The sequence below is a fragment of the Oryctolagus cuniculus genome, chromosome 13, assembly GCF_051225735.1.
Source record: "Oryctolagus cuniculus isolate XC-2025 breed Fujian yellow rabbit chromosome 13, ASM5122573v1, whole genome shotgun sequence".
Classification (NCBI taxonomy): Eukaryota; Metazoa; Chordata; class Mammalia; order Lagomorpha; family Leporidae; genus Oryctolagus; species Oryctolagus cuniculus.
The window spans coordinates 104,123,436-104,136,656 of record NC_142879.1 but is presented as its reverse complement, the minus strand read 5'-3'; the positions used below and the strand labels follow the sequence as shown (position 1 = coordinate 104,136,656).

The 13,221-nt window shown below is 42.6% G+C and overlaps 1 protein-coding gene across 11 annotated transcripts in view; it reads left to right on the top strand.

Moving 5' to 3' along the window:
• Positions 1-13,221, top strand: part of ARHGAP12 (Rho GTPase activating protein 12) — a 133,927-nt gene that overhangs the window by 77,907 nt on the left and 42,799 nt on the right. For 6 of the 11 annotated variants that reach the window (XM_002717286.6, XM_070056090.2, XM_002717285.6 and 3 more), the window contains exons 4-6: positions 2,958-3,215; positions 10,553-10,693; positions 11,694-11,774. In XM_002717286.6, the coding sequence (XP_002717332.4) occupies positions 2,958-3,215; positions 10,553-10,693; positions 11,694-11,774 (480 nt within the window). The remainder of the gene's footprint in view (positions 1-2,957; positions 3,216-10,552; positions 10,694-11,693; positions 11,775-13,221) is intronic. The other 5 variants (XM_070056093.2, XM_070056092.2, XM_008268008.5 and 2 more) reach the window with 1 other exon arrangement.

Below are 13,221 nucleotides of genomic sequence, written 5' to 3'. Positions count from 1 at the left end.
GTTGGGTTTCATAAATGCTTTCTCGTGTCTGTGGAGATGACCATATTCATCCGTTAGTCTGAAGAACAGTATGCGGTTTCCTCAGGCTTTCTTAACGCCTCTGCCTTATTTAACGTAGTGCTGGATTAGATTGCTGACATTTTAGTTTGGATGTTTTCATGATTTTTTAAAGTGAGATGTAGTGTTCTTGTGTCAGGATTATGCTAGTCTTCCTGACTGTGCTGAAGCAGTTCTGGTTTTTTTTCCTCCATTAGGAAAAGCTGTTTAAAATTGAGCTGTTTAAACAATAGGAAATTAGTCATTTCTTAAAAATGCGGTAGAATTTTCCCACAAACATTTTAGAAGGTGGCTGTCCCTTGGCGTCTGGAGTTCCCTGAGTTCTGGTCCAGTGTGAGGGACAGATTGAGAACTTGGTTCATACCTGTTGAATCAGTGCTCTCTGGATAAAGTTCTGAGAATGACTTACTACTGAGGAATTGTGGTAACAGAATTTCCACCTGTCAGAGAAACATTGTTATGGCTGACTCACCAGGACATGGGATTTGTCTGAGAGAGGAATAAGTGGCTGTTTTATCTCTGTGGATAGAGCATCGTCATAAAAAGATGCTGTTGGGTGGTGCTCTAAATTGGAAGCTCACGTTTTAAGAAAACGGTCCAGTTTGCGTCATTGGGTGCAATATTTGCACAGCTACCGTGGCTGAAAAGACCGTGGTCTTCGGAATGGTATCCGTGCCTTTGTGTTTTTTATTCTGTGATTTAAACTCACTAAAATCACACAGGCAAATAGTACTTTTTAAAAGTTGAAGTTCTTTAATTTCAATAAAACTGATTGAGTGTTTCAATTCATATTTCTCTTTTTTTAGGTCAGTATTTTAAACCATTCATAAAACTCGGGATACGTTTCAACAGTAATTGAACATCAGGATACAGCTTTAGGATTTAATGTTAAAGCAGTGATTTCTTAGTTGGGAACAGTTCTGTCCCCAGGGGACATTTGGCAGTGTCTGGAGGCTTTCTGGTTGTCACAGCGAAGGCAGGTGTGTGTGTGTACATGGGTGCACCCCTGTCATCCAGCAGGCGGAGGTCAGGCGTGCTAGTGAACACACCGGGCTCATACAACCCTCACCAGAGCTGAGAAGTCTTGTTGTAAGAGAAAGGTGTGTGTGCGCGTGCATGTGTGTGTGTGTGTGTGTGTGCGTGTGTGTGTATTCTGAGTGCTCTGTTCTGTCAGCTGGAGGCCTGTGGAACCTGATACAGTGGCAGTGTCCTCAAAGTGTGGGAAGCGTGTTCTGCTCTTTACTGACATCTAGTGAGACGTTCAGAAATAAAAATGGAAGTTGTCACGCAAGAGTATGTGTATCAGTTACTGCTGATTCTTATTTTTCCGTTGTTAGAAAATCCACAAATAGGAAATTTGGGATTAATTGATTTATTTATGGACACTGAGAAATTATCACTGAGAAGGAGTAGAACATGTAAATTCTTATGTGCTATTCTTTTATGTTTTGCTTATATCCCTGACTTAATATTAGAGTTTAGAAATATACATATTTCTTAATGAGCTGTCCATGTATCAGACTTTTTATACTTCTTCTTTTCTTTTTTTAAAGATTTATTTATTTTTACTTGAAAATCAGAGAGAGAGAGAGAGATCTTCCATCCACTGGTTCACTCCCCAGACGGCCGCAACGGCCAGAGCTGGGCCAATCAAAAGCCAGGAGCCAGGAACTTCTTCCAGGTCTCCCATGTGGGTGCAGGGACCCAAGAACTTGGGCCATCGTCTACTGCTTTCCCAGGCCACAGCAGAGAGCTGGACAGGAAGTGGAGCAGCTGGGTCTCGAACCAGCACCCATATGGGATGCTGATGCTTCAGGCCAGGGTGTTAACCTGCTGTGCCACAGCACCAGCCCCTTTTATTTTCTTTAAAGATTATTTACTTGAAAGGTAGGGTGCCAGGGGAGAGAGAGTGAGTACTTTTCACCTCTGGTTTACTCCTGAAAGGCCCACTACAGCAGCCAGAGTTGGGCCAGGCCGAAGCCAGGAGCTTTGCCCAGGTCTCCCACGAGGGGGCAGGGGCCCAGGCATACGGGCCATCCTCTGCTGCCTACCAGGATGATTGTTAGTTGGAAGCACAGGCAGGACTCCATCCCATGCACTCTGATAGGGAGTGCATCACAGCTCCAGCTCCAGACTTCTTATATTTAAAAAAATTTAACCTACTGCCATGGCACAGTAGGTTAATCCTCCACCTGCGGCGCCCGCATCCCATGTGGGTGCTGGTTCTAGTCCCGGCTGCTCCTCTTCCAGTCCAGCTTTCTGCTATGTCCTTGGAAAGGCAGTGGAAGATGGCCCAAGTGCTTGAGCCCCTGCACCCATGTGGGAGACCTGGAAGAAGAAGCTCCTGGTTCCTGGCTTCAGATCGGCACAGCTCCGGCCGTGGTGGCCGTTTGGGGAGTGAACCAACGGAAGGAAGACCTTTCTCTGTTTCTCTCTCTCATTGTCTGTAACTCTACCTCTCAAATAAATAAATAAAATCTTTTTAAAAATTGCCTAAAATCTTAGAATTTTAGAGCTGTAGAAGATCTGGGTGGTTTAGGCAATTCTCACATTTATGGAGGTTCAGGTGATTTTTTCCAGTATCATAAAACTTGTCAGAGCCAGATTCTGAACCAAAACCCACAGTTCCTACTTCTAATCGAGTGTGCTTTCAGGTTAAGGAAAGTATTGAGTACACTTTGAGTCCTGTGTGAAGCTTTTGTTTACTTTTCAGTCAAAGTAGGAGTGTTAAAACTTAGATTATTCCTTTGTTAGAATATATACACCTGTTTCTATGTATTTAATTGAACTAATATGTATGTTTCCAGATCTTTTAATTTTTAAATGTTAATTTGCATAATCTCCTATTTAATTTGTTAAACGTGCCTTTTTGAACATTCATTTTTATTTCCGTGTCATAGGCCACTACACCTCCAAGTCAAGGAAGGCCAGATTCTCCCGTCTACGCCAATCTACAGGAACTGAAAATATCCCAGTCTGCTTTGCCTCCGCTTCCCGGGAGCCCCGCCATTCAGATTAATGGAGAGTGGGAAACCCACAAGGACGGCTCGGGGCGTTGTTACTACTACAACCGAGGGACTCAGGAAAGAACTTGGAAACCGCCCCGCTGGACTCGGGACGCAAGCAAAGGAGACTTCCACAGCCCGGGAGATCACGAGGTATGTGAGAGTGCGGAGCCGACCCGTGAGTTACCCGGTGTTCTCTTTGTTAATTGAGAAGCTTTGTGACATGGTAGCGAGATGATGGTAGAACACTTGCATCTCTAAGACACTAACTGATTCCCAAGTTTCACCATACTAGTGCTGGTTATTCCTAATCTCTAACTAGCAGACATCGGCTAACCTGAATGCTTACTAGTTCCAGAAGTGGATGGAAGTTGCTCACTGCTCTATTAGAAGGCACCAATTCAGTCATTTTTGTTGTATAACCAGTGGCAATTTTCAGAAAAGGAGGAAAAGATACGATGTGACTAAGCTAAATAAGTAGAAATAAATTATCTAAGCGATTAAAGCAGAGGCTTTCGCGTGGCTGTCAGGCTACTTCTCACTTTGTCTCTCGGAGGTACAAGATCCCTCTGTGCTTACATCAGGAAACTAACTGCAGTTCCTCTGTTACAGTGATCAGCCTGTCAGTCTGACGAGCTGCTCACGGCGGCCCTCTTTCTCTCACGAGTGCTTTCCCAGTCTTGCTGCCTCTGGCTCCGCCTTTGCCCTCACTTCCTCACGGTAGTGTTGTGAGTTGGTCAGCTGTGACTCGAGAGACGCTCAGCTTGGGGGCTGATGAGATGCTGGTAGACGGTGTAGATGTGGATTGCTGGGCTGGCGGGACAGCCAGAGTGGAGTCCCACACCTGCGTAGGACACCTGCTCTAGTGGACGGTAGGGGGCTCACACAAAGTAAAGCAGAGCTGCAGGCAGGTAGGAGCCGGCAGGACCCAGCAGCATACCCTGTGCTGAGCAAAATGCAGGAAAGCCTTTTGTAGTTAATAACCCCCTTCATGTCCTATTTTTCAGTTATTTATAGCTCTGGTTCGGCGGTAGCTTGTGCTGTTGGTGTGTAAGAATGAGAGAAAAACTAGTGAGAGAAATTGTTTCTGCTTAACTGGATAAGAAAGTTAGGAAAATTAGATTTGCGTTATAAGTCGGTAATAAAATAAAAGCTTTTATTTGGGAGAATTAGGGAAAAGGCTAAATTACAGACATAGGAAGTTTGAAGTAGCCCCAGAAACGTTTAACATGTTCTTTAGCTTTCTGTTTCAATAAATATATGTGAGCGATTTGTCTGTCAGGATCTCCGCTTACACGACCAATCTCTGCACAAACTCATAGAAATAGCTGTTTCCGAAGTGGCTCCAGCACTTCTCCTCTGACTTCCTGAGAAAAATTGCGTACAAGAGGCCAAACCAAGACGTGCGTGGGTGAGAAATCCTGCCCTCTGCGCTCAGTGTTTAACTGACATCGTGCCCGGGCGTAGGACTCTAGGCAGGGAAGCCCTTTCTGCCGCAGTCGCAGGCAGTTAGTGCTTATTGGGAGTCTCCAGTGTTAGAACCTCTAGGTCTTTGCTTCTGCACGCAGCAGGGTCTCCATGGAGCCCCGGCTTGGCCCTGCTGTCTGGAGAGTGAGGGCTGCCTGTTCCTTTGGCGTCTCCCTCTCTGTGTCGGTACCTGTGTCCCAGTCGTGTATGTTGTCTCTCAACCGAGAACCCGAAAGTCTGTCCCTGCTCAGAGGGGTCAGTTCCCAGGAGTCTGCTGGGGTACGGCAGGGGTACATGCCTAGTGACCAGGCTCAGAGAAGGGGGTACAGGCCTAGTGACCAGGCTCAGAGAAGGGGGTACAGGCCTAGTGACCGGGCTCAGAGAAGGGGGTACAGGCCTAGTGACCGGGCTCAGAGAAGGGGGTACAGGCCTAGTGACCAGGCTCAGAGAAGGGGGTACATGCCTAGTGACCAGTCTCAGAGAAGGAGGTACATGCCTAGTGACCAGTCTCAGAGAAGGGGGCACAGGCCTAGTGACCAGGCTCAGAGAAGGGGGCACAGGCCTAGTGACCAGGCTCAGAGAAGGGGGCACAGGCCTAGTGACCAGGCTCAGAGAAGGGGTACAGGCCTAGTGACCAGGCTCAGAGAAGGGGGTACAGGCCTAGTGACCAGGCTCAGAGAAGGAGGTACAGGCCTAGTGACCAGGCTCAGAGAAGGGGGCACAGGCCTAGTGACCAGGCTCAGAGAAGGGGGCACAGGCCTAGTGACCAGGCTCAGAGAAGGGGGCACAGGCCTAGTGACCAGGCTCAGAGAAGGGGGTACAGGCCTAGTGACCAGGCTCAGAGAAGGGGGCACAGGCCTAGTGACCAGGCTCAGAGAAGGGGGTACAGGCCTAGTGACCAGGCTCAGAGAAGGGGGTACAGGCCTAGTGACCAGGCTCAGAGAAGGGGGTACAGGCCTAGTGACCAGGCTCAGAGAAGCGGGTACAGGCCTAGTGACCAGGCTCAGAGAAGGGGGTACAGGCCTAGTGACCAGGCTCAGAGAAGGGGGTACAGGCCTAGTGACCAGGCTCAGAGAAGGGGCACAGGCCTAGTGACCAGGCTCAGAGAAGGGGGCACAGGCCTAGTGACCAGGCTCAGAGAAGGGGGTACAGGCCTAGTGACCAGGCTCAGAGAAGGAGGTACAGGCCTAGTGACCAGGCTCAGAGAAGGGGGTCCCGGCAATTTTAGTCCTTGCTGTTTAGGTAGCACTGCCTTCACTCCCTGGTTCCAGAGGAACCTTAGCCGTTCCTGAGCCACGTGCAGGTTCTGCTCTGTAACTTGGTGGGTTTCATCTCCCCTCACTGCCCTGCCCGGCCCACCTGGGGCCTGCTCTCTTCTGTGTGCATCATTAAGTCTGCGTTGGCTTGTCTGGCTGTTGTCTCATTTGGTGTTTGCCCTGTTCTGGATTTACATCAGCGGAGTTTGAGAGGTGCCAACTGTGCACTCTTTCATCTGATTGCTTTAGTGGCTGCCCTACACCAGTGGTGCTTCACTGGGGGTGATGTTGCCTTCCAGGGACATTTGACGGTGTCTGTGGATTCTTTGGTTGTCACACCAAGGGGAGCAGTGCTACTGGCACGTGGTGGGTCCAGGCCCGAGACGTTACTGGGCCTCCAGCAGCACACAGGACAGCTCTCCACAGCTCTGCTGACGAGAAACCCTGCCCTAGAATCCTGACCTGGCCACCTGAGGCACCTAAGACGGAAGTTAGTCACTGTCCTCTTGCTTCCGAAAGCTGTGCCCAAATACACATGGGTACTTTTCAAAGCTTTTGTGGAAAACAGAATTAGAAGACAAGTTTATTTTGATGCCAAAAGTACTTGAAATCTATTTATGGTTTTCTTATAATATTCATTTTTCATTAACTTTCTTAATACAAATATTTTTTTATTTGAAAGGTAAAACAGTAGGAACAGAGGGAGAGACAGGTCTTCCATCTACTAGTTCAGTCCCCAGTTGGCTGCAACAGTTGGAGCTGGACCAGACCGAAGCCAGGAGTCAGGAACCAGGAACTCCAGCTGGTCTCCCATGTGGGTGGCAGGGGCCCAGGCACTTGCTCCATCTTCCACTGCCTTCCCATGCACACCAGCAGGGAGCTGGATCAGAAGCAAGTGGCCTGGACTTTAACTGGTGCTCTGCTGTAGGATGCTGGCCTTGCAAGCAGTGGCTAACCTGCTACGCCACAGTGTAGTCCCCTCATTAACTTTTGAAGTCCCCCTCTTATGCCTGGACTTCAGATTTTTTATTTGTACCAAAAAGAAACGTACCTTCTAATTTCATTTTCCATAAAGATTTTGAAGTATCCTTGTTGTGCTCTTATGTTAGTGTCATATATTTTATTTCTGTGTTTAGTCCTCTTGTACATGATGACTCAAGTTAATTCTCAGTTTATCATTTTATTTTCCCACATTACCTTTTTTCTCATATTTTCTTTATAAGTACATGCTTTTAAATTCTTTCATCTGGGGCCGGTGTTGTGGCATAGAGGGTAAAGCCACTCCCTGCAATGCCATATAAGGCACCCATTTGAGTCCTGGCTGCTCCACTTCCTATCCAGCTCCCTGCTAATGCACCTGGAAAAGCAGCAGGTGATGGCCCAAATACTGGACCCCTTCATACACATGGGAGACCCAGATGGAGCTCCTGGCTCCTGGCTTCAGCCTGGCCCATGCCCAGCCATTGTGGCCACTTGGGGAGTGAACCAGCAGATGGAAGATGTGTCTGTCTGTCTGTCTGTCTCTAATTCTTCCTTTCCAGTAAATAAATAGATCTTTTTTAAAAAAATAGTCCCTTATCAGTATCTGTTACCAATAGATTCTTAGAATCTTGGCTTTTGTTTGGAACTTTATTGATTTTGCCCATGGTTTTTGAAGAATTATTTAATGAATATAGGGGTCTAAATTGACTGTGTGTTTGGTTTTCCCTAGTTCGTGGGAGATTTTATTATCGTGTTGTACTGGCTGCCATTGTTGATGCTGGGAATTCAGCTTTCAGGTTGTCTTTTTTTAGGGGAGGTTTGTTGGTAGCGTTTAAGACCCCATCTCTGCAGTTGCGCTTTGATGTGACTAAGTGAAGGCGTCTTTATTTCCAGCTGGGGCTTTGTGGTTAGAACTCTTGAAGGATGTGAAGATCCCTGTCTTTGATGGGTTCTGGAAAATTCTTAGCTATTATCTGTATATAGCCACTGCCCCACTTGGGAACTCTGACTAGGTGTGTGTGTGATCTGCTTCCTGTGTTGGTATCTGCTTCATCCTCAGCATTTCCAAATCTAGCTCCTCTTCATTTTTTGTATCTATCTGTGTCTTTCTTTGATGTTGAGTCAGTACTTACATTTTTAAAAAAGTGTTATTTTTTATTTGGAAGGGTTTCAATGTCTTTTACTTTGAAAACTTTTAAACTTAGACAAAAGTTAGGTGACTGTTCCAGTGAATATCAGTATACCACGGACCTTCATCTAGATATTCCAGTTCTTACCATTTTACCACATTCTCTTTATTTCTGTGTCCTTTGATCCTCCCAAACACACACCATTTTCTCCTGAACCATTTGAAGCAGGCAACATATTTTATTCCAAAAATATAAGGACACTTTGCAGCATGAACACGGGACTTCTTTCTTCTGCTTCTGCTTCTTCTTCTTCTTCTTCTTCTTTTTTTTTTTTTTTTTTTTTAAAGATTTATCTATTTATTTGAAAGGCAGAGTTACAGAGAGGCAGAGGCACAGAGAGAAAGAGGTCTTTTATCCACTGGTTCACTCCCCAAATGGCCGCAATGGCAGAAGCTGTGCTGATCTGAAGCCAGGAGCTTCTTCCAGGTCTTCCATGCAGGTGCAGGGGCCCAAGGACTTGGGCCATCTTCTGCTGCTTTCCCAGGCACATTAGCAGGGAGCTGGAATGGAAGTGGAGCAGCCAGGATGTGATTCAGCACCCATATTGCAGACTGGGGCTTTAACCCGCAGTGCCATGATGTCGGCCACTTGTGTTTTGTTTTTCTGATTTCTGGTATGTGAGGTTTCTGATGGTGTCTATTTTCCTCCTGAGCCTCGTGAGGTAGTGGGACGTGTCTGTTCTCTGTTTTAATGTGCGACTGTGGTTCTTAGGAGCTCACGATGGGGATGTCAGCTTTGGTTTTCTAGGCCACCTGGGTAGCAGTAACTTAGGATGCATGAAGACTGCCTTGTGGTCTGGGGAAGATTCCTTCGATTTTCCTCGTGTGGAATAAAAGGGCAAGTTTTGTTTCTGATCACTCATACTCTGTGGGTCTAATTTTTGGGGGATCTCGGCTCTGCATTGTAGGGTTTTCATGACGTTGAAGAACAGTGTTCCAGTTTGAGGTTTTGCAAATGCCTTCCAGAACAAAGCTGGTCTTTTTATTCTGTTTAGCTCCCTGGATCTTGCTTCTCCTTAGTGGGTGACCTCTGGGTGTTTCTCAACTAGCCTCTTGCTCACTGATGATTAATGTAACAGTTTTAACTGTATTCATGCAGATGACCAGTTGATGTACCTACCTGCCACGTTCCTGTAAGCAGGCCTGTTACATTTCAGCTAGGGCTCATTCACTGCAGAATATACCCAAACTTACTGAGCCAGCTGCCCTCCAGCATAGAATTATCTAATATAGAACAGTTAACGTTTGGAGACTGCTTGCTAAAATTATCCTAATTTTTTATTAAATTGCCATTAGATGGCTGTTTTCTACCAGTAGGTATCAAGATCTCAGAGTTCCTCTGGGTAAAACATACCAAGATACTGAAGGTTGTTTGTCATACCAGAAGAGAACATTGGACAGTTGTGATCAACATTCTGTCAACTAGAAAATTATATATTTATGGGAAAACTGATTTAGTGATTTTGATTTTTTTTCTTGCATTAAATTTACTAATTAGATTTCCTTCTTTTATTCAGCTTCTAAAATATTTCATTGTACTCCTACACAGGATTACATTTTAAGGTGTTGCAATTAAATAAAAAGACATTCTGAAGTTTTGAATTAGGCTTTTCATTTTTTCAAAGTGTTATGTTGCAAAACACAGCTCACTTTTATGTAATGCTTCTGCAAAGTTGTCTATGTCAGTTTTTGTGAAAAGTTAATAATGTACTCTTTGTATCTTTACATGTGACATTGAGAGTCTATCCATCTTCAAGGTTTCATATTAAGTTACAGTGGTAGAAAATATAGTCTGAAACTGTTTTACCTAGAGGTGATAGGAAATATCAATTGCCCATGAGGATTAACCAAATGATTGGTTGTTGAATAAATGAGGTTTAAGTGCAGTAAACAGATGGCTGCTTAGTAACATTGTATTACCTCCGGTTTGTTAAGAAGCATCAATAACTGTTAAGTTTTCTCGGTCTTCCAGTGTGTTCCTTTTGTACAAGCGTAACTTAAAGAGTTCGTGGAACGTGTGTCTTAGGAAATAACTATGCATGGATTTCAAAAATCTTTTGCACCAAACAACTTACCTTTTAACTTCTCATTCCATGAACTTTCTGAAGTCCCTTTGTATGTCTGAAGTTTATCATGCACACCCCTATTGTGTCCCTACTGGATTTCTGATCTTACTCATGGGATACGCAGAGGAGTGAGGGTTTTCAAGAAACTCGTCCTAACAGTCTGAAGTTTCCTCATCCCTTCGTTTACACACACGTATATCCCTGTCGCTTGTTAACGTGGTGTCTGTTGGACAGCTGCATTAAATGGAAGGTAGCATTTCTCACTCCTTTGTCTGAAAACATCGTTTTCCATTTCATTGTGATGTTTCTAGGATTGCATTAATGTGTCAAAATAACTATTATTAATTTTTACCTCACCACTTATAATACTTAAATACTTAACGACTAACTAGTTTGTTTTAAACAAAACTATTCAAATATATTCAAAATATCTTATTATTTATAGCCAAGAAAAGTTGATCTCTTAGATTTTCAATTGCTGCATGTTGATGTTCAAAGAAGAAAAATCCTTGTGTTTCTGACCATTTATAGCTGCTTTCGTCAGAGGAGAACTTCCAGAGCCTTTGTAACAGCCAGTCAGATAGTCAGTGTGGTTCTGCTCCCAGGGGTTGGTCAGAAGAGCTGGATGAACGTGGGCATACCTTATATACCAGTGACTATACTAATGAAAAGGTACATTCTTTTTTTCTCATCTAGTGTTTCTTGACAGAATTCTCTCATAACATAGTTGTGTACTGGTTTTAGTAATATTTTAAGAAAAAACTCATGAGACTATTCTTCATTGTAATTCTGTAATTATGCCGACCAACCATGTGAAAAGGCAATATATAATTACTGATTCATGGTTTTTGACTGCTCACAATGATGGGACTTTGTGTGCTGTTGACGGCCATTTCAAACAGACCTGTCATAGGTAGACCTGTCGGATGTTGTGTTTAGATTTCTTCAGGAAGCATTTTTTTTTGGAATTATTTTCAACCATCTGTAATTGTACATTGCCTCTACTCTCTTTTTAAAATTATTATAACCAAATTTGTTAAAAGCCATGAATCTAGTGTTTTATGATTAATTTGGTTGGGAATAAATGTTGACATTCTATATGTGTATTATACCTGGCGGTGTTGGTTTTTGCTTCTCTTTCTAGCCTAAGAACATAAGGCAGCAATAGTTTCGTTTATTTTATAACCAAGATCATGTCCCCTCCCCACGACCCTGTTCCTCCTTATTCTACCGCACAAAGTTCTTGCTATTGTTGCTTCAATTATGTTGATAAAATGTATTGACTAAGGCAGGCAATCCCAAGGATTCTCATGAATGAGGCCTAAATAGTTTAGTTTTGTTTTTAGAGATTGAAAAATAGTTCCCCTTTGTCAGTTTCCCCAGCCTGTCTCCAGGATGGGAGTGTGCTGTGTTCCAGGGCTTTGTTCCTTGTTATGTCCTTAAGTGATGCTTGAATCACTAGCCTAACATTGGAGGAAAGAGAAAGAAAAACACACAATATAGTATTAATATATCTTCTTGCCAAATCAAAAATGCAACTCTATTAGTCTACTAAGTTTGTCATATTGTTTTGCAGTGTTCTTGTGGAAGTAGTATAAGAATAATGTCTACTGTCTCTGTAGTAGTGGCTTAAACTCACTTTTATTTAAATAAACCTGTTGTATTTTTATAGTGGCTCAAGCACGTTGATGATCAAGGTAGACAATATTACTACAGTGCAGATGGATCTCGGTCAGAATGGGAGTTGCCAAAGGTAATGACTCTGAACGCTGAATTTCTATGAAAAATTAGCAGGTGAAGTAATATCTGAATATAGTCTCAGCAGATTTGTTGTTAAATTTTTACCCAAGTTCTAAAAGTGACAAGACTAGTTTTTTCACAATTCATCGTGAAGTATATGACTGGCTAAATTTTTAAAAGATGTGCAGTTATCTTTGATATATTATACTAATTATTCCTATTCAGTTTTTTGGTTTAACTTGAAATTGGTCTTTCATTATCCCAGGAGATAAGAATTCTCTTCCTGCCAATAATGACACCTTTTTCCAGGAGTCTATGTTTTCTACATTAAGTCTTTTACTTAATCTTTTTTTTTTTAAGAGAAATAAAAGTAATTCAATGTTCAAATTACCTTGAATTAAATATGTGTTGTAATTGTTAAAATTGTGTCAGCATTGGTTGGGATAGGCAGTATGCTGTGATAAGAGCATTGGGACCTAGCCTGAATGTTTCTTTTCAGACAGGTATGCACACTGTGGCTGACTTTATCTAAGGCACTGTTTCAGAGTAGTCATGGACACGTCATTATTGACACTTGAGTTAATTTTAAGTGACAGCTGAGCAAACATTTCAGTTCTAATTGGTGTAATATTTTAATAATGTAGTAAACAACAATTAGAATTGGCAAAATTGTGGTATCAGTTATTTCATATACATTAGTTTTTAAGGAAATTTAAGTCAATTTAAAGATATTAGTAGTTTAAATGACACATGAATAAAGAAAAAATCACAAGGTGTTACTAAACTGAATAAAGGTTGCGAAATACTGATCCAATAAAGTAATGCTATCATAGTTTCTTCCTTCCGTGACTAGTTTCTGGCCTTTAATTACTTTATGAAATTATATGACTGATACTAGGAAGGTAAGGTATATAGCCTGTAATTGATTTTTAAGGGTACCCTTGTAAATATGAGTCGGTGTTATAGCAAAAGAGCTCCATGACTTGGAGCTTTAAAAATTTGGTGATCCTGTGGAACAACACAGGTGCTGTCCTGGAAACTTGTTAGGGGTGGGGATGGGTAGATAAAGAAAATATTTGTTTAATTTGCCTATCAAATATAGCCCAGTATTTTCTTGTAATTAAAAAACAGATCAAATCTTCAAACAAGTGTTTTTGGATTCTTTATCACACATTTACATTTGTACTTTATCTTTTTCCCAGTTCAGAAAAAAGTTATTGCATATTTTTAACCACTTTGTTTAAATTAATAACACTTTCACAATTAGAGGTCATATTAAAATTGACATTTATACAATATTATTATTTTAAAAATATACAGATTTTATATTTTAATGACAAAATTCATTTGCAAAGAGTTATGAAGATATCACACTATGTTCTTACCTTATAAACCTTAAAATAACCAGGAATCTAGAGAGATCCAAATAAAAGTACATCTAAAAGTGCCATAAACTGCTC